This window comes from Muscardinus avellanarius (assembly GCF_963383645.1).
Source record: "Muscardinus avellanarius genome assembly, chromosome: 3".
NCBI classification, from domain to species: domain Eukaryota; kingdom Metazoa; phylum Chordata; class Mammalia; order Rodentia; family Gliridae; genus Muscardinus; species Muscardinus avellanarius.
Genome location: NC_137788.1, coordinates 153,168,879 through 153,187,571, shown reverse-complemented (window position 1 = coordinate 153,187,571; position 18,693 = coordinate 153,168,879). Strand labels below are relative to the sequence as shown.

The window sequence follows — 18,693 nt, the reverse complement described above, 5'->3', positions numbered from 1 at the left end:
CATTGTTAATTAAGGTGTCCAGTATGCTCCTCGGTGTCCCAGGCTGGATTTCAGAAACTCTCTTTCTCAGATATACATGAAACTTGAAGTTTGGAAGAAAAGTTTACAGCTAATTATTTTCCATTTCAATGATCTTTCTCCATTGCTCTGCTATCTTATTAATAATTCACACTTGCCGAGCACTTATCATTTTTTAGATACTGTGTGAAATACATTACAAATGTTAAGTCATTAATCTTCTAAATACTCTCAAGAGGTAGGTCTTCTTAGCCAGTCGTGGTGGTGCATGACTGTAATCCCAGTATTTGGGAGGCTGAGATGTGGGGATTGCAGGTTTCAGATCAGCCTTAGAAACTTAGGAAGATGCTCAGCAACTTAGTGAGACCCTGTTAATTTTTATTTTTGCGGTACTAGGATGGAACCCAGGGGCATTCTTTCTCCAAGGTACACCCCCAGTCCTAGTTTTTATTCTTTATTTTAAAATCGGGTCTCACTAAGTTGACAAGGGTCTCACTAAGTAGCTGAGGCTGGCTGCACACTTGTGATACTCCTGTCTCAGCTTCAGGTACTGAGATTACAAGCATGCCCCACTGTGCCCGGCCTGTGAGACCCTATTTAAAAAATAAAGAGCTGGGCATAGTGGCGCACACTTGTAATCCCAGCATTTGGGAGGCTGAGGCAGGAGGATCACAGTTTGCAACACCCTTAGCTACTTAGTGAGGCCCTTTGCAACTCAGTGAGACCCTGTTTCAAAATAAAGAAAAAAAATAGGGATGGGGGTGTAGCTCGGAGGTAGAATGCCCCTGGGTTCTATCCATAGTACCGCTAAAAAAAAAAAAAAAAAAAAAAAAAGCAGGGGGTGTAGTTTGGAGGTAGAATACCTCTGTGTTCAATCCCTAGTAACCCCTCCCTCCAAAAAAAGAGATGGGTTTTTTTTTATTATTTTCATTTTATAGATAAGGAGGGTCAAGCACGATCACACAATTAGAGCTGGACTGGAACTTGTATTTATTGTGCTTATGTAAAAATATATGTGTACGCATTACATGTCTGTCTGTATAAAATAGTCCCCTCTCTCTCATTATCCATCCTGGCTTGATCTAAATTATTTCTGAACAATTTTACTCTGTATGTGAAGTGACCAATTGGTCATTTTGGCTCTCCTGTGTCCAGGTGTCTAAGGGAGAAACTGTGTGCTTAGTTTGAGGACTCCCCCATGGTGTGAGCCCTGGTGGAGAGTGGCGGGGTGCATGTGCCCCTCAGCTCTGGGTCGGGCAGGACAGCCAATCAGAGGCCACTGCCCCGGACTTTGATTTAAGCAAGGGATGCGGCACTCATTTTCGTGGATTGCAGTGTGGAGTCGGTCTTCCAGGGATGGCGATGGAGTAGCAGCCACTATCCAGGGACAGAGAGTCTGTGGTGATGGGGACAGCAGTGCGTCTGCTGGACAGCGCTGCTTACAAACCAGACCCTTCCTCGTGTCTGGTTCTGCCTCTGGCGCTAACCTCCAGCCAGCCTCCCTCTGGTCCCCAAACAGTTTACAGGCTGCACAGCGTCTGTATCCCTCCTCCTCCTTCCCAGCAGAGCCTCCTCAGGGGTTCACCCTAACCCCAGTTCCCTGATATCCTCCCCTCGCCCCTGGGGCTACAGCTCAGGATGGACCAAGCAGCCTGTGAACTGGTTTCTGCTCCACATTTGGAGCACATTTCTGCTTATGCTTTGTCAACGAGACACCATTCTGGGCTGATGGTCACTGCCACCCAGTGGCCAGGGCGCCTGGCTCCTTGTGTGATGGACACCCATGCTCTGGACAGCAGACTGGAGGGGTGGAAAGAGCCGAGGTCCTGGGCATCAGGCAGCTGCCGGATCAATCCACCCTGGAGGCTCCCGGCTGGGCCACTCCCTGAGGTGAGAGGAGAGGTTTCCTTTTCTATTTAAGTCAGTTCTACGAGTCTCCTATTTTCTGTAGCAGGAAGCATCCTAAGTGATTTTTCTCCCCATCCCTGTCACCCACCAAGGCGGGTTTCTAAGCCCAACATTTCTCAAAAGCTTTTTGGTCTCAGGAATTCCTTCCCTTGCTCCCCCTCCCTCCTCTCAGTCGAACCCAGGAGCATTCTACCTCCAAGCTACACCACCTGTGCTATTTTATTTTGCAGTTTGAACCTGTGGTCCTCCAGTCTCAGCTTCTCAAGGGCTTATAGATGTGTGTCATGGCAGAGCCCGGCCCTTTCTTTTCTTTCTCTTTTTCTTAATATTAGGGATTGAATCCTGGGGCATTCTATCTCCAAACTACACCATCAACCCAATTTTATTTCTTATTTTGAAACAAGGTCTTACTAAATTCTGGAGGGTCTCATTAAGTTGCTGAGGTAGGCCTCAAACCTGTGTTCCTCCTGGCCCAGCCTCCCAAGTACTGAGATTGCAGGTGTGGGCCACCATGACTGGCTCCCCTTTCTACTCTTAAGAAGTACTGAGGACTGCAAAGAACTTTGGCTTAAGTGGGTTACACATATTGCTATGTATTGCATCAGAAATTAAACTGTAAGCACATTTAAAATATGTTTTAATTTATTAAAATAGTCAATATATTAAGATGTTAACACCAATAACATATTTTTAGCTAGGCATGGTGGTGCATGCTTATAATCCCAGTACTTGGGAGACTGAGATAGAAGAATGTCAGGTTTGAAGCCAACCTCAGCATCTTAGTGAGACCCTTAGCAACTTACTGAGACCAAATAAAAAATAAAATAGTGCTGGGGGCGTAGCTCAGAGATAGAATATCCCTGGGTTAACTCCTTAGCGCTACCAAAAATATATTTTTAATAAAAAAGAATTAATTTTCCTAAACAAAAAATTAGAGAAGTATGGGCTGATTTGATATTTTTCTCTGCAAATATCTGTAATGTCTGGCTTAATAGAAAATAGCTTGATCCTTATATCTGTCTGTTTTTACACTCAATTTGTTGTGATGTGTTGTTTCAAAACAATGCTAATAATAAAAATATCCAGACTCATCCTGATATCTAGTAAGAAAAGGAAAAATTCAATAGCCTTTACAGATAGCTGTGAACATTTTTCTTGTTACTACACCAAAACCTGCAATTAGTTGTTTCTTATAAATTAGTGGTAATGTGAAAAATGAAACCATAGCAGTGAATGTTTACTATTTTGTTTTATCAAAGTCCGTCAGTCTGTCTTGACTTTGGATGGTTCTTCACTCAAATGACTTCATAACTGTGTGCACTGGCTATTTGGGAAATTGTCTGCTGACTTATGCAGATCTTCCAAATTTTGACACATTTTATTATAAAAAAAACTTCCACACTAAAAAAAATGTCACCACCAAGCTCATCAGAAAAGTTTTGAAGTATTGGGAAACTGTCAAGCTTATGACAGGAAGGATCGTAATTGACAAGTTTTTCTAAAAATTCTAGTTTTCAGGGGAAGGTTTGAATCTGATCATTGGCTACAACACTGTCAATCGGTATCCTTGCAATGACAGACACATTTTGTTCGTTTTTGAGAAAATGCCTGCCTGAGGCCAGGTCTGAAGTTGGTCAGTCACTCTTTCGATTAAAAACACTGTTCTGTGAGAAAAGTGGATTTGCAGCTCTAAGGATTGCATACTTGCTTTCTTTGAGCTAATGGTCAGGTTTCAGTGTGTGAAAGCAGTGACTTACCCATTTTCCCCATGTCGTCCCAGATGATATTAAAGCGTTCTGTTCCCAGGGGTCCATATTTACTAACTTCCTGGGCACCCCAAAGACATTATAAAGTGAGATTGGCTTTTCCCGTATAGTGCACAACTGTGAAGAATTCAGTTGTTTCAAGTACGGCTAGCGTTGCTTTCCTGTCACTGCTGGATTTTCTCACCATTACTTTTGCACCATTAGGTGCAAAACAGTGAGAAAAGGCAAGCCATCTTAACATCACTATGGAATTAGTTTTGTTTTTTGTACTGAGGATTGAACCCAGGGGCATTTTTACCTCTGAGCTACACTCCTAGTCATTTTTATTATTATTATTTTTAATTTGAAACTGGGTCTCACTGAATTGCTGAGGCTAGCTAGCCTTGTACCTGCGATCCTCCTGTCTCAGCCTCCCAAGTCCTGGGATTACAGGTGTGCACCATCACTCCCGGCTTGGAATTAGTTTTAACTTTGCAGATTCCCTAAAAGAGTCCCAGTGACCATATAGCACACTTTCAAAAGTTCGGCTGCAGCTTGTTGCGGTATTAGAAACAACCAAGCACGCTTCCAATATACGCTTCTGAAATCAGAGTTGTGTGCTGTTGGCTGTTACCATTGTTTCTCCTTACAAAGGCTGTTGTTTAGGGTTATTCGGATCAAAATGTTCCAGAAGCCCTAATATAGGGTGATTTAAAGGTTGGCAATAACGAGGAAGAACTGGCGATTCTAAAGTTTCACTTTGCTAAAAAAAATTTAACATGTATGCTTTCTGTCTTCTTGGTGTGAAGTCAGTATTGAATAAACAAACACGTGTACATCAGCCCATGAATTGCAACAACAGAAGGAAAGGGGACCTGACATGTTCTTTCTTCTTAAGGAGGCTCTCAGTGCCTTTATTACACGAGGTACTATTGTCTAACATTTTAGATATTAAAAAGTTGGTATTCATTGGTTAAATCCCTGGCCGAGGCCACTCAGTGGTCAAACCTCTCATCTTGGCTAAGAGGCTCCAGAGACCAAAACCTCTTTACCACACAGGAACTTTTGTTGTTACTGCCGTGCTGAGCATCAGACGCCGGCTTTGTGCTCGCCAGGCAAGTGCTCGATCACTGACCTCCATCCCCAGCCTCAGGAATTTCTGATAAGTACAAAAACCCAAGGCGGTGACATGTCAGGGCGGGACTTAGAGCACAGGGCTGCAAAGTCACGGACATCGAAGGCGGTTCTTTAAGGAATCTCCTTTATATATTCCGTCCTTATGATATAATACCGCCGACTCTCCGCTAATGTAAAAATTTTAACCTACCATAAAGTGGTATTTCAGAGTTGGAAGAGACCATATTCGCGAGGTCTAGCCATATGGCAATTGCTAACACATTTCAAATAGTACTTCCTGGGTGTTTTTTGATAATGTGATTGTTGGTATTTTCTCAGATGGCCCCGGTCATCCTCTCTTCCTGATATTCACAGAATTGTGTAATCCCTTTCTTTGAGTGGACAAAACCTGCAACTAAGAGAATAGGGCAAAGGTGTCAGAATGCCACATCCGTGATTAGGCTTCACAAGATGGTGACTTCTGTCTTGCTAGCCGACTCTACTTGGGTACTGATCTGCAAAGGGAGGAGAAACGGAGGGCAGCCTGTGGCCCATGGCCTGCGGGGAGCTGAATCCGGCCAGCAATGGCCGACTGGGCTCGGGAGCAGCCCTCTTCCGCTGGTGCCTTCAGAGACCTGGCTAGGATCGACGCTTTGATTATGGTTATGCGAGCTATCCTGAAGTAGAGGACCCAGCTCAGCTGTGCTCAGCTTCCTGACCCTCATGGATTGAGATGATAAATCTGTGTTGTTTTAAGCAGCTAAATGTTGGGGTAATTTATTATGGTAATTTGCTATGTGGCAATAGACGAGGAGTTCTCTACTATATTTATCTCTTTCTCTAGCTGGACCAGAAGGGAGCTGTTTAAGGTACTCAGAGCTCCTCCAGTATCCGTTCACAGAGACAAAGGGGGGCCCTGAAGCCCTGGGAACCACTGCTCCAGGACCACCCAGTGCCAGCCTCCCTCAGTGCCTGCTTGGGGCTCCCACCAGAACCTCCAGAACTGTCTCTCTCCACCCGAACATCATTTAGTTTGCACCCCAGATATGGAGTCTAAAACTTACTCCAGACCCCCGGGGTGGGTTGATTTTCTCAAATGCCACTCCACAGCAAAGGTGCGAATGCAAAAATTCACATCCCAATCCAGTTCATAAACAAATGTGCAAAATGCCCGGACCTTGTGTGTGTGTGTGTGTGTGTGTGTGTGTGTGTGTGTGTGTGTGTGGTGCTGGGGGTGGAACCCAGGGGCTTTTCTACCTCTGGGCTATATCCTCCCAGACCTAGTTTTATACTTTATTTGGAAACAGGGTCTCACTAAGTTGCTGAGAGCCTCACTAAGTACCTGAGGCTGGCTTCGAACCTGTGCAATCTTCCTGTCTAAGCCTCCCAAGCGCTGGGATTACAAGCATGTGCCACCACGCCCAGCTGATGCCCGGACATTTTTAGATACTCTTTTTTGAGAGAAAGAGAGAAATTGGATGTGGGGGATCAAATTCACTGCCTAGATCATCGGACAGCCCGCTTCATTCTGGAAGTCCCTCCAGTCTGGAGGGCTTATCTCCAGATTCCCCAGTCTTTAATTCTTAGCTGGACACGATCTGGGTTGCTGTGGCCCGGTCCTCTGGGTGCTACATCAACTACCAAAGGCGATGAACAGAACACCTGTTTCCAAACGGGGTGGGGCTTGCGGGATTAAGCCAAGTCCGTAAGACTAATGAATGGGCAGCCGGCCTGTCATCACTTCTTCCCGGGCTCGCGGGTCCCCCGGGGGGTGGGTCCTCGGGCCCCTGGGTGGCCTGCCCCGCCCACACGGGGCCGCAGCCCATCGAATGAGTCGGTGCAACGTGTTGGCGGCGGCGCGGGCTCTTCCGGGCTCCGCAGCTTCCCGCCCAGCGCCGCGCAGCCGCCTCCGCCGCGGGAGCCGGGCCGGGCTTTGGGCCAGGCGGACCGGGCCGCCGCCCGCACCATGCGCGCCCCGCCGATGCCGCCGCCGCTGCTGCTGCTGCTGCTGCTGGCGCTCCTGGCCGCGCCGGCCGCCCGCGCCCGCAGAGCCGAGCCCGCCCCCGGGCCCGCGCCGCAGCCCCTCCCCGAGCGCGCCCCCGGCCCCGCGCCCCCCAACGCCACCGAGCCCGGGGGCCGCGCCAACAGCAGCCGCGACGCGCTGGTGACCCGCATCTCCACCCTGCTGCGCGACCTGCCCACGCTGAAGGCGGCCGTGATCGTGGCGTGCGCCTTCAGCGCCCTGCTCATCGCCTGCCTGCTGCTGCGCGTCTTCAGGTGGGTCCCGCGCCCCGCGCAGGTGCCCCGCGCGCCCCCGCCGGCCGCCGCCGCCCCTTGGTGCCTCCGGGGAGCTCTCGGGGATGCCGGGTGCGCTCATCTGCTCCCCCCCCGGCCCCCGTGGACGTCTTAGGAATCCTGTCCCCTTGCTTTAGGGCTCTCCGGTGTCAGTATCAGATTGCATTTGTTAGCGTTCTGCGAATGCTTGACGCCAGCTGTAGCGCCCTGAGTTCCGATTCCCCTTCCATGGAGGAAAGTGAGCCGGCGGAGGTAGAATGGACGCGGCTCCATCTGAGCTTTAATCCTGCTGCCCCTTCTTCTCGCTTCTACCTGCAGAGCCGCCATGCCCCATCTACTTCTCTCTCTCTCTCTCTCTCTCTCTCTCTCTCTCTCTCTCTCTCTCTCTCTCTCTCTCTCTTTCTGTTACAGAAATATGCAGTTTCTAGCATGTGTGTGTGGGGCCTCGCGGGAGGCGCCTGGGGTTGGCACTGGACTTTGGGATGCGTAGTGACCCTTGTTGGTGGTCCAGTACCGGGGGATTCAAGTGGATCTCCTGTAGGCCAGCGGCTGGTTAAGTTGTTCTAATGAACATTCAGAGGCAGGGGGCTTCTGAGCAGCTTCCTGCTTGTTTGAGGTCATGGAGAAAGTACTTGTCTGGGAGATTAGGAAGGCCCCTGGGATAGGGCTGTGGACAGACCCCCAGGGCAGGCAAAGAGAACCACCTCCCTAAAGCCTGGGAATTCCTTTTTTTAAATTTTTTTTTGTAGGAAAGGAACTTAACATATCCTGTTGCTCCAGCTGGGCCCATGGGCAATCTGGGTGCATGTCGGTTATTAACTGTCCAGGCCCTCCCACACTGTGCTGAGGTGTTTGATAGCTGTTGAGGGTCTGGGGCTGTGACTTCCTCCCCTGGGGGGCATTTTTGGTGTCTGAGCAGAAACCAGACCTGGGAGAGAGGCAGGCTTGGGAGCTATCTGTGTGACACCGAGTCCAGGTGTTTCCTTCTGGGTCAGTCGGTGGCCTGACATCGTGGAAGAGAGGGGACTGGACACTCTCTTCCTCCCTGTGCGTCTCCTGCTGCTCTCTGGCTTCACTACCCCCTGCCCACTGGCCTGGCACCAGTGCTTACCAACGGCAGTGGCTCCTTGTGACCGTGACCCAGGTGTGGCATTTGGGGCCCTTCACGGTGGCCCCAGCTGCGTGTGGTCGTCAAGCCTGCCCCTCATCCCTTGTGCCTGTCCTTAGCTCTGTGGGGCCGGCTTGCGCTTCCCCGCCACTGGCCCGATTCCATCCACCTCTTCCAGGACCGCTGGAAGCCACCAACGCCCACGCTCATTCTTCCTTAGTGGAGACAAACTCTGGAATTTCTTTTCTGGTCTTCTCCAGCCCCTAAGCTTGTGCATCCATCAGTACAACCTTTGACTCACCTGGCTGGGCTGCTGGGTTTAGGGGGAGAGCCCTGGAGGGTGGGGACGCCCAGTTCATCTTTCCTGTTGACATGGTGACTTCCTGATTATTCCGCTGGAATAAATCTTAAATGTCTAGAGCTGCTCTGGGCTGGGATTTAGCTCAAAATAGGCTGGGCCCACATGGCTGTGTACTTTTAAAGAAGGTATGTGAACTATTTTGCCAGTCTGCTCTTTATTACCCAGGAGTGGGGGAGAAGAGAAGGAAGCACATGGCCAGATGTGGGGCAGGAGCCTGGAGGGAGGGTCCCCGTTGGCTGGGTGTGGAGCGGGGAGGGAGGGCTCCGACCTCACGAGGAAGCGGGTTGTGGGCTGCATCTGCCGCCTCTGCCTGGGAAGGCGGTCTCATTAGGGGGAGTCTCCAGGTGGACAGCTGCCGCCCGAGACTCTGATTTACTGAGGAACCTGTAGTGTTGTACAGCTTGGATGGTACTTAGTCCTCAAGTGCTCCTTTATAATCAAGAAGGTTGAAGCTGGGCGTGGTGGTGCACACTTGTCATCCCAGCATTTGGAAGGCTGAGACAGGAGGATCGCGGTTCTTGACCAGCCTCAGTTACTTAGTTAAGGCCTTTGCAACTCAGTGAGACCCTGTTTCAAAAGAATAAAAGAATAAAAAATAGGGCTGTGGGTGTAGCCCGGAGTGCCCCGAGTTCCATTCCCAGTTGCATCCCAGAGAATAGGGCAGAGTGAGGCATGGCAGCCCACGCCTGTAATTCCAGTACTTGGGAGGTTAAGACAAGGAAGATGGCAGGTTCGAGGCCAGCCTTAGCAACTTAGTGAGGCCTTCAGCAACTTGGGGAGATTCTGTTTCAAAGTAAAAACTCAGAAGGGCTAGGGGTTCAGCTCAGAGGTTGAATGTCCCTGGGTTCAATCTCTAGTTCCAAAAATAAAACAAAAACTAGCAACAACAAAAAGATAACACTCTGTAGACCAGCACCCCTGATTGCCATGTGGTGCTGTGAATGGCTGCTCCCCTTCCTTGTACCTCTGAAGGCTTTCTGAATGGTTACTCTGACGGCTGAATGTCCTGTGCACTCTTCAGCTTCTTAGCCTACAGGCCCTGAGTCCCGGCCATCGCACCACCCGTCTCTCTGTCCCCAGGAGGGAAGTGTCCCCAGCAGCTGTGGCTTCTGCCTGGACCACATCCCTCTTTCGTCTCCATATTCACGTGGTACCCATTAGACTGGGGTTCCGGACTCCATCCTCGACCCTCTGCACCCCAGCCTCCTCCTTCTTCCAGATGTTGGTTCTATCCTTCTTCTGCAACACCTGCAGAGGAAGTGCTTACAGAAGTACTCACAGCATTTTACAGCTGGGAAGAGCTTGGATGGTACCCAGTCCCCAAGGGCTCCTTTGCAACCCAAAAGGTTTGATTCTGGCAAGGCTGGCTCTTCATGGCCAGGGTCCCGCCTCCTTTATAAGCCCCCATTGGCTCTGCCCCTCTGCCCACTGCTCTGGTCCTGTGGACTTCCCGGGTTCTCTGGGGTGCCACCTGACCCTTGTGTCTTGTCCACGCTGACCCTTGCCTGGATTCCCCTGTACCACCAAGACCGCATGGCCACTCCTTGCTCTTTTCCCTCCCGTGTCTCCCTGTCTGAGGAGCCTCCCTGGCCAGGTTCCTCTGAGCTCCTAAAGCACACCCAGTTTGGAATTTTGCTGGGAGTGCAGAGTCGCTGAAGGTGTCCCTTTGCCTTGCCAGAGGAGGGCTGGGCCTTAATCTTGTGTGTCTAACACCTAGTGTTCCAGGCACAGGCTGGCATTTAATAAAGATATTTTTAGCAGAAGAATGTTGAACTCTCAACTATTTTGTATTGCTGATGCCTCTCCAAAGGTCCCGTGTGAATAGATGCGGGCTTGATGCAGGACACCTGTGGGATGGGAAGTTGGGTGACGTGGCTCATGGCCTTCACAGCGTAGGTAGAGGGGAGAGCGTTGTGTTGCTGTTTATAAAACCCAAGTCTTGCCGGGTGTGGTGGCACACGCTTGTATCCCAGCATTCAGGAGGCTGAGACCTGGAGGATCGCGGTTCGCGGACAGCCTCAGCTACTTAGTGAGGCCCTCTGCAACTCAGGGAGACCCAGTTTCAAAATAAAGAATAAAAAATAGGGCAGGGGGTATAGCTTGGAGGTCGAATGCCTCTGGGTTCCATCCCCAGACCCGCAAAAATAAAATAAAATAAAATAAAATAAAACCCAAGTATTTGCTGTTGGTTTTCTCTCAGGAATCAGTGTACCAGACTTCAGAAATAATGGGGACTCAGCCCGGTGTGGTGGCACACACCTGTAACCCCAGCATTTGGGAGGCTGAGACAGGAGGATCTTGGTTCGAGGACAGCCTCAGCTACTACTTAGTGAGGCCCATTGTAACTCAATGAAAAAAAAAATAGGGCTGGGGTGTGTAGCTTGAGGTAGAATGCCCCTGGGTTCCATCCCCAGTACCACACACACACATAAAAAAAAATTGGGGACTCAACGAAACTGTCAAAAATCAGAAGCCAAGAAATACATATTGTAGTGGAAGATAAATCTTTAAGCAAGCAACCCCGCTACTAAAAATACAATACACACATTGTATGTATTTTTAATTGTGACCCAATTCTTTGCTTCTACTGTTAATAATTGGAAGGGGAAGCCAAGATGTATGTGCAGGGATATTCCCTGCAATTCTGTTTAATAGTTAAAAGACTTAAATACCCTACATATCCACCAATTGACACTGGATAAATAAATGATGATAAATAATTGACAGTAATTCTCCATAGCTGGTAAAAATGATGATGTTGACATAAGACTGGCTACTTTTTTATGTTTTTGAGTAAAATAGGTACAAAGGAGCATGGGTAGTATGAGCTCATTTCAGTTATAGACCATAGATATTTGTGTACACGAATGTGCAAAGAAATCTGTTAGGATGTGCACACGTGTGTAATTGTCGGCAATTGTCCGTTTGCAATGCACTTACCATTCACAATGTGTTTCTGCATTGTCTGAATTCCTTTACAGAAATCCTTACACCTGTAACAGGAGCTCCTGATTTCTCTCCTTGTGTGTACACTCGCCCTCAGCTCCTTTTTTTGGGTGTGTGTGGTGCTGCTGATTGAACCCAGACATATTCTACCTGCGAGCTACACCCTCAGTCCTTTTTATTTTTTGTTTTGAAACATGGTCTTGCTAGCTTGTTGGGAGACTCACTAAGCTTCCGAGGCTGTCCTTTAACCTGAGATCCTCCTGTTTCAGCCTCCCAAGTACTGGGTTACAGGCGTGTGATACCATGCCCTGCCTACACTCAGCTTCCTGCTGCATCCTTAGACTTCTGGACCAGAAGTCTAAAACATCCAAGGACCAGAGAGCTGGTATGCCTGGAGTGGGAGTTCTGGTCCATGCACTCAATATCCTTGAGTGGGCACCAGCGCTCGTGCCTGCCTGCAGTGCTATGGATTTATATCCTTGCGTTGTATCCAACGCTTAGTATTATCTGATTTTCCAATGCTTTGCCATTGAATGGGCATAATTTGGTATTGTGTTTTGTTGGCACTTTTTTATTTTCTGCTGAGGCTGAGCAATCTGACTTCCCCATCTGCAGAACCATTTCCACCCTTCTCATGAGTTTTACCACTATGGAGACCTTTTTAGATGGGAGACCAAACTGGAAGGAGGGAAAGGCTGTCTGGAGGCAAGGGACCCTCTGGGGGACAGACACCCTGGCTCTGCTACCTGCTGCCTCTGTGTGACTTGTAGGGTGTCTACAAATAGCCTGTGTCTAGGAGTAGGAAACCATCAAATTGGGAAACATCTGGTGGGGTGCGTGGGATCATGGCTGACACATAGACCATGACATCTGTCATCAGGACCTTTGGCTCCGGGTGTCCTCTTAGAACACTGCACTCTTGGCGTTCTGGAGTGGGGTGGGGGTGGAACCCCTCTTTCTCCCATGATGTCTTTTGGCAAGCCACGGAAATGTCCCCATCTCGAGGCGGCAGTGTTTCCCCATCTTAGTGGGTTTCCCAGTTCTCTGCACAGCCCGTTTCTCTCCAGTATGTGCTGCTTGCACGCCCAGCCACTTCTTATTTCAAAATCTCCACAGAATCCTCTTCTCTTAAAGGAGGGCTCGTTTTGGTGTCTCTTCAGGGATGGGGAGATGGATCTCTGATGATCTGATAGTGCCTGGCTGTCGGTGGCAAAGGCACCTCTACCACATCCTGAAGATGCCAGCACCACAGAGGCGGTATTTGCTCAGCCAAGTCTTTAAAGGGGAATTCAAAGTGTCCTAATCTTGGCTTACCCGAATTTTCTTTTTTTTTTTTTGGTGGTACTGGGGTTCCTGGAAGCCCTTCTTCCTCCGGGCTACACTCCCAGACCTATTTTATATTTTTGAAACAGGGTCTCTTACGCCAGCACGGCTGGCTTCGAACCTGCGCGATCCTCCTGTCTCCGCCTCCCAAGCGCGGGGATTACAAGCGTGCGCCACCACGCCTGGCGGCTTACCCGAATTTTCTATGGTGTATATGTTTATATCTGTAATAATAATAAAAGCCACCTGAAAGAAAAAAAAGCTTAATTCTTCTAAGTTCAGTGTGGTGGTGCACGCCTATAATCCCAGTACTTGGGAGGCTGAGATAGGATGATTTCAGGTTTGAGGGCAGCCTCAGCAACTTAGCGAGGCCCTTAGCAACTTGGTGACCCTGTTTCAAAATAAAAAATAAAATTAGGCTAGGGGTATAGCAGACAGGTAGAACTGCCCCCAGGTTTAATCCCCAGTAACTAACTCTGTTTCTGTGTCTGTCTGTCTGTCTGTCTGTCTGTCTGTCTGTCTCTCTCTCTCTCTCTCACACACACACACACACACACACACACATATACACATACACACACTTACCCACTAAGTTCAATGCCCAGTAACTAACTCTGTCTCTGTCTGTTCCCCCCCCACACAGTTCAATGCCCAGTAACTGTCTGTCTCTGTCTGTCTGTCTGTCTGTCTGTCTGTCTGTCTGTCTCTCTCTCTCTCTCTCTCACTCACACACACACACACACACACACACACACACACACACAAAGTTCAATGCCCAGTAACTAAAACTAACTCTGTCTCTGTCTCTGTTTCTCTCTCTCTCTCTCTCTCTCTCTCTCTCTCTCTCTCTCTCTCTCACACACACACACACACACACACACACACACACACACTAATTTTAATGCTTCTAGCAGTTAGGAAAAGTTGCCACTCTGAGTGTTTCTACTTATTGCGCACTGGTATACCAGTGTTATTTTAATAAATTGGAGATTTGGGTAGAGCTATAGTTAGAAGATTCATCCTCTCTTTATGGCTTCGAAAGAGAGAATGTGGGACTTGTTTAGCATCAGGAGGCCATTTCTGATTGTTGAAGACCTTTGAGTTGAAGGAGAAAACTATAGCAGTGGGACACATTTCTCTTCTTTCATGTTTAATTTTATATAAACACAGTGAAGAAATGTTAAACAAATCTGATGCACGAAGAAATCCATTTATTACAAAAGGGAATAGAGGGCATGGCTTTGATTAAATTCTCCAAAAAAAAAAAAAGAGAGAAAATCATAACACATGGAAAGAAAGAATTGGGTCCTTCAAAACTTCAAAAGTGTTTCTTACCTGGGGAGGGTGTTGCCTACTGGTGCCATTTGGTCATATTGGTAGAACTTTTTGATTTTCCCCATACGTTTGGTATCCACCCACTAGACTGGCTGTAGTGGGTGGGGGCTGGAATGCTACTCAACATCCTGCAAAGGTAGGGACAGCCCTCTTTAAGAAAAGAGTTACCCAAACCGAATGTGGGGGCGTACACTTTTAATTCCAGTACTTGGGAGGCTGAGACAGGAGGATCACAGGTTTGAAGCCAGTCTCAGGAACTTAGTGAGACCCTGTTTCAAATTAAAGAATAAAAAATAGGGCTGGGGGTGTAGCTCAGAAGTAGAATGCCCCTGGGGGTTCAATCCTCAGTACTGCCCCCCCCAAAAAAAAAAAGAATTACCCGCCCACAATGTCACAAGACTGAAAATCGCTTCCAAGCTGGCTCAAGGTCTGCTAATTGATGTAAGCAGTCGACTACACCTTACTGGGCATCCTCTTCCCATGATTAATTAGAACATGTGCTTCCAAGGGCTGTTGGGACATTTGGCGTAAGACTGTGTCAGTCAAGTTTCTGGCTCTCTTTTAAGCAGCCAAGTGTCCTGTTGTATTAAAAAATATTCGGAAAACCTCTGTAATGTGTACCCCAACTTTTGGTCTTGCTTCTGTTCGAATGTGAGAATTCAGCCGTTTGGCCAAAATAATCAGACAGATGACTTTTTCAGATGAGATTGGGGAACTTCAGCCTCAGGAGCTCCCTTGAGGCCTCAGTTTCTTGAAGGAGGAGGTGTCTCCTGACTTCCCTGATGAGCAGGCCTGCGAGGACCTGCCGCCTGCCACTGATTCCTTCTATCAAGTAGAAAAAGGAGGGAAAAAAATCCCTCTTTAATTTAATCTTGAGCTTTCTGGGTTATGTGGCTCTGCCACAGACTCTCATGCGCACGAGTCCTTTGCATTTGGGGGGTGGTCTTTGCAGACACAAGGCTTTCTCGTAACACCAGGCACATCCAGGGCTGTGTGCTGGGGTGTGGGGGCACCTGTGTCAGTGCCCACAGAGCAGCCTGTGGGGACATTGTCAGGGGCACCGTCTGCTCCCGAGTTTGAGCAGAGAAGGCCTCGAGAGTTGCATGGGGTGTTTAGTTTATTGCCAGTGTTTCAGATCTAGCCATTTGTGGGGGGAAGTTCTGGTACCATGCGTTTAGAATCATGTTGTTAGGGTTTCACTTAAAAAATAATCTCTACTTAATCTATGGGCGGTCTGCCAGGAATGCAGGCTTGATGTTTATTTTTCTGGGTCCGCAGGGAGTAGGAAGGCCATTCTCGATGGCAGGTGTGGCTCCAGCAAGGCTCTCCCAGACTGGACACCCCGGGGCCCTGGAACCTCTCTGCTGGGGGCTTTCTTCACATTCAAAGCTCCTCTGACCTCCCCTCCCCAGCATGTACAGATGAGAAACTGGGGTCCAGAACCTGTGAGACCTCATTCAGATCACCCCTTGAGTTTGCAAAAGGAGTTGGGTGTGAGTCCAGGCATTCAGTAGCTCACCCGGGCCTTTTACGTGGCCTCCGGGATGTGGCAGGCTGAACTTTGCCCTTGACAGCTGGGTCTCCCCAGCACAAAGGAGAAGACATAGCTGAATGGACAGAGTTCTTCCTAGTGTAGCACTTACGTGAACATAGGGGGCATCGTGCTGGGTGGGGGCACACTGGGCCCAGGATCATCCAGTTCCATCTGAGAGGAGCATAATACTTGTGAATGGTTCTGCTTGGGAAAAGAAGCCTTGTAATTCTGCAGGGAGCCATGCATCAGAAACAACGCTGGGTGGAATGAGAAGGGATGCCACTGTGGCTGGGGCTCGGGACAGGGGGTCTGGGAAGGCCTTGAGGGGCAAGAGGAAGGTAGGACTCCATGGTGTGCAGAGGAAGGGCTCCTTCCAGGGCTGGATGGGGCCAGCAGGGTTTGCTGCCAGTAGGCTTTGCAAAAATGACCACTCAGGGAAAATCACGATGACGTGAATACCAGCGCGACCAATATTCCCAAGCCCTTCCCTGTGCAGCGGGCTTCGTGCTGAGCACCTTGCTTCCTCCCTCCTGCGAGGGCTGCTCTATTGGGGCCTCTATTTTGCAGATGAGCAGACCAGGGCACGGAATGATGAAGTGTCTTGCTCAAGGCCATGCAGCCGGGGAAGGGCAGGAGACCTGCTCACCTTTCCTCAGTCGCAGCAGATTTTGGAAGGTGCCAATTCCAGCCAGAGAATTTGGCGCGTTGAAAGAAGCCAATGGAGAAATACTGGCGCAAAATAATCAAAGGGCAGGGGTGGGAACGCTGACCCAGCTTAAGCCTTCCTGAGTATTTGCTGAGTGACTGGGTGTATGGTGCCAGGGCTATAATGAGGACGTGAATGAGTGGGGAGACCCTGGGCGGGGTGTTGGCAGAACCGGTTGGGAGGGCTGGAGACCCAGAGGCCTGAGTGGGTACAGAGAGGGAGAATTCAAGGAAGGTGTGGGGAGCTGACGGGCTTGGAGAAGGGGGCCATCGAGAAGGGGTGGCCGGCAGAGGGGAGGCTTGGTGAGGAGGAAGAGGAAGTGCGGGGGAAACTTGTGTGTGGAGACAGCAGCCACGTGGGGGGTCCTGGGCTCAGGGTAGAGGGGTCGGAGGTATCTGCCAAGACGGGGGGCTTCTTGAATAGTGGGGGTGAAGTCTGATGTCCCACTCCTCCCTTGTAGTGGGCAGGGAGGGCCATGTGGATGCTGCAAAGGCCATTTATGTTTTGTGTCCGAAAGCACAGGAGCTTCCAGGTCCCTTGGGTCCACAGGAGGGTCCCCTGGGTCCTTGTGCTGCTGCCCCAGAGGCTGCCTTCTTTGCCCTCAGCTTGTGGCTCTCACCTAGCACAGCGTGTACAAACAAAGCCGCCCCCACCCTTTGCAAACACACCCAACAGAGGCCGGAGGAACAGGACTTGGGGCACTGGCCGCAGCTGGGTTTCATGTGGCTCCTCAAACAGGTCAGGCGCAGGGCGTGCTGGCTGTATCCTGGAAGGAGAGTTGTTCCATCCCCCAGGGTTTGGGAGCAGAAGGGATGACCGGGACGGGAACAGATGGAGGCTCAGGCTGCAGGACTGGGATCACAAGGCTTGTTGTTGGGCTCTTTGGGGGTGATGTGTTGTGTGGTCCAGTTGGAAGCAGGAGCCCCAGCAATTTTCTGGATGCTGTGTGACGGATACCATTGTTGGGGTTTGCCGACACTGGGGCCACTTTGTTGCTCCTACGGCCATGGGGAGGGAAAGCTGCTGGCTTATATAAATAATGAGCAGTCCCCGTCGGTCATGGTTGAACTGCCGGGGAAGAGAGATAAGGAAGACCCACTTCAGACATTGCATCTGACTGGCTCATGAAGTTTTAACTGAATTATTAAATATCACTCATGCCAGACACTTATGACCAGATATACCCTGGCCCGGAAACAAAGTCAAGAGTTTGCAGACGAATGGCCCATGGATTGGAAAATGTGAGCCATACGCATATTTTTTGTGTTTTGTTTTGATCTGCACACTGATTTAAAAAAAAAAAACTGAGATGGTTGAGGATGCTTAAAAACTGGGGAAGTTTTCACATAAAAAATCTGAAGCCTTGGTTTCTCTTGACAGAGATGGGTACCTAGAAGATCAGGGCCTCTGGTCCATGGGGCCAGAAGGGGCAGGGCAGGGCTGGGCATGGCGCCACTCTTTGTGTCTCTGGACCTGAAGTCAGGTCAGAGCGTTGGCCACCACTGCCAGCGTGTTTGTGACCATGTTTACATCACAGCAGTTCTGCTTCTCGGGCTTCCTGCCTCTACAGGGTGCTGGGGCCTTGGGTTCTTGACCTGATGCTTTGAGTGACCACGACTGCCTGAGCGCTGGGTGCTGGGATCTGGAAGGCTGTGGGCCAGAGCTGGGTGCGTGCCGGAGGTTCTGAGGTGCTCGCTGCTCTACAGGAGAATGCCTTTGAGTCACGTGACACTGTGTTGGCCGGAAGTTGCCCATCTGCAGTGGAGCCGATGAGACTCATATCACACTGGTGTTTGCAGGTGTTGGGTGGAGCTTGGGGCACGGTGCCCAGGGTGGAAAGGGGGGGAGGCTGGTCATTGGCAAGGACAGCTGGGTGGGGGCAGCGGTGGCTTTGCCACTTGGACCACTAAACCAGGTCATCTGTGGATCTCGCCCCACAGCCGGGACCACAGGAGCTGGGACACGGAAAAGCTCAGCCTGGATGGGGTGTCTGGGGAGATTTGGGGAAACGGAATGCTCATGGCGTCGTGGGGTTGATAGGGTAGGAGGCGCCCTGAGGGGCTGCCTCAAGAATCCCAACCACGCCTGGCAAGAGGTAGGGATGGAGGAAGAAGTTTGGGTCAAGGATGAGCTGTTTGCTCAGAGACACTCAGACCAGGGCTTTGCAGAGCTGAGATTGAACCGCGGTGTCCGCCACAGCCCACTGGGGCTTAGTCTTGTTTTGTTTTTCTCATGGGCGAGGGCGAGAGCGGAGGGCGCCTCTGTAAGCCAAGCGGGACTGCGGTCCCGTGGCCTTGT

The 18,693-nt window shown here is 49.9% G+C and overlaps 1 protein-coding gene across 1 annotated transcript in view; it reads left to right on the top strand.

Annotated features, from left to right (window-relative positions):
• Window positions 1-6,753: 6,753 nt before the first annotated feature.
• FAM174B (family with sequence similarity 174 member B) overlaps window positions 6,754-18,693 on the top strand; it is a gene marked incomplete at both ends in the record, with an annotated part of 32,067 nt that continues 20,127 nt past the window's right edge. The window contains one exon of the mRNA XM_080691700.1: window positions 6,754-7,064. Coding sequence (XP_080547826.1) covers window positions 6,754-7,064 — 311 coding nt within the window. The remainder of the gene's footprint in view (window positions 7,065-18,693) is intronic.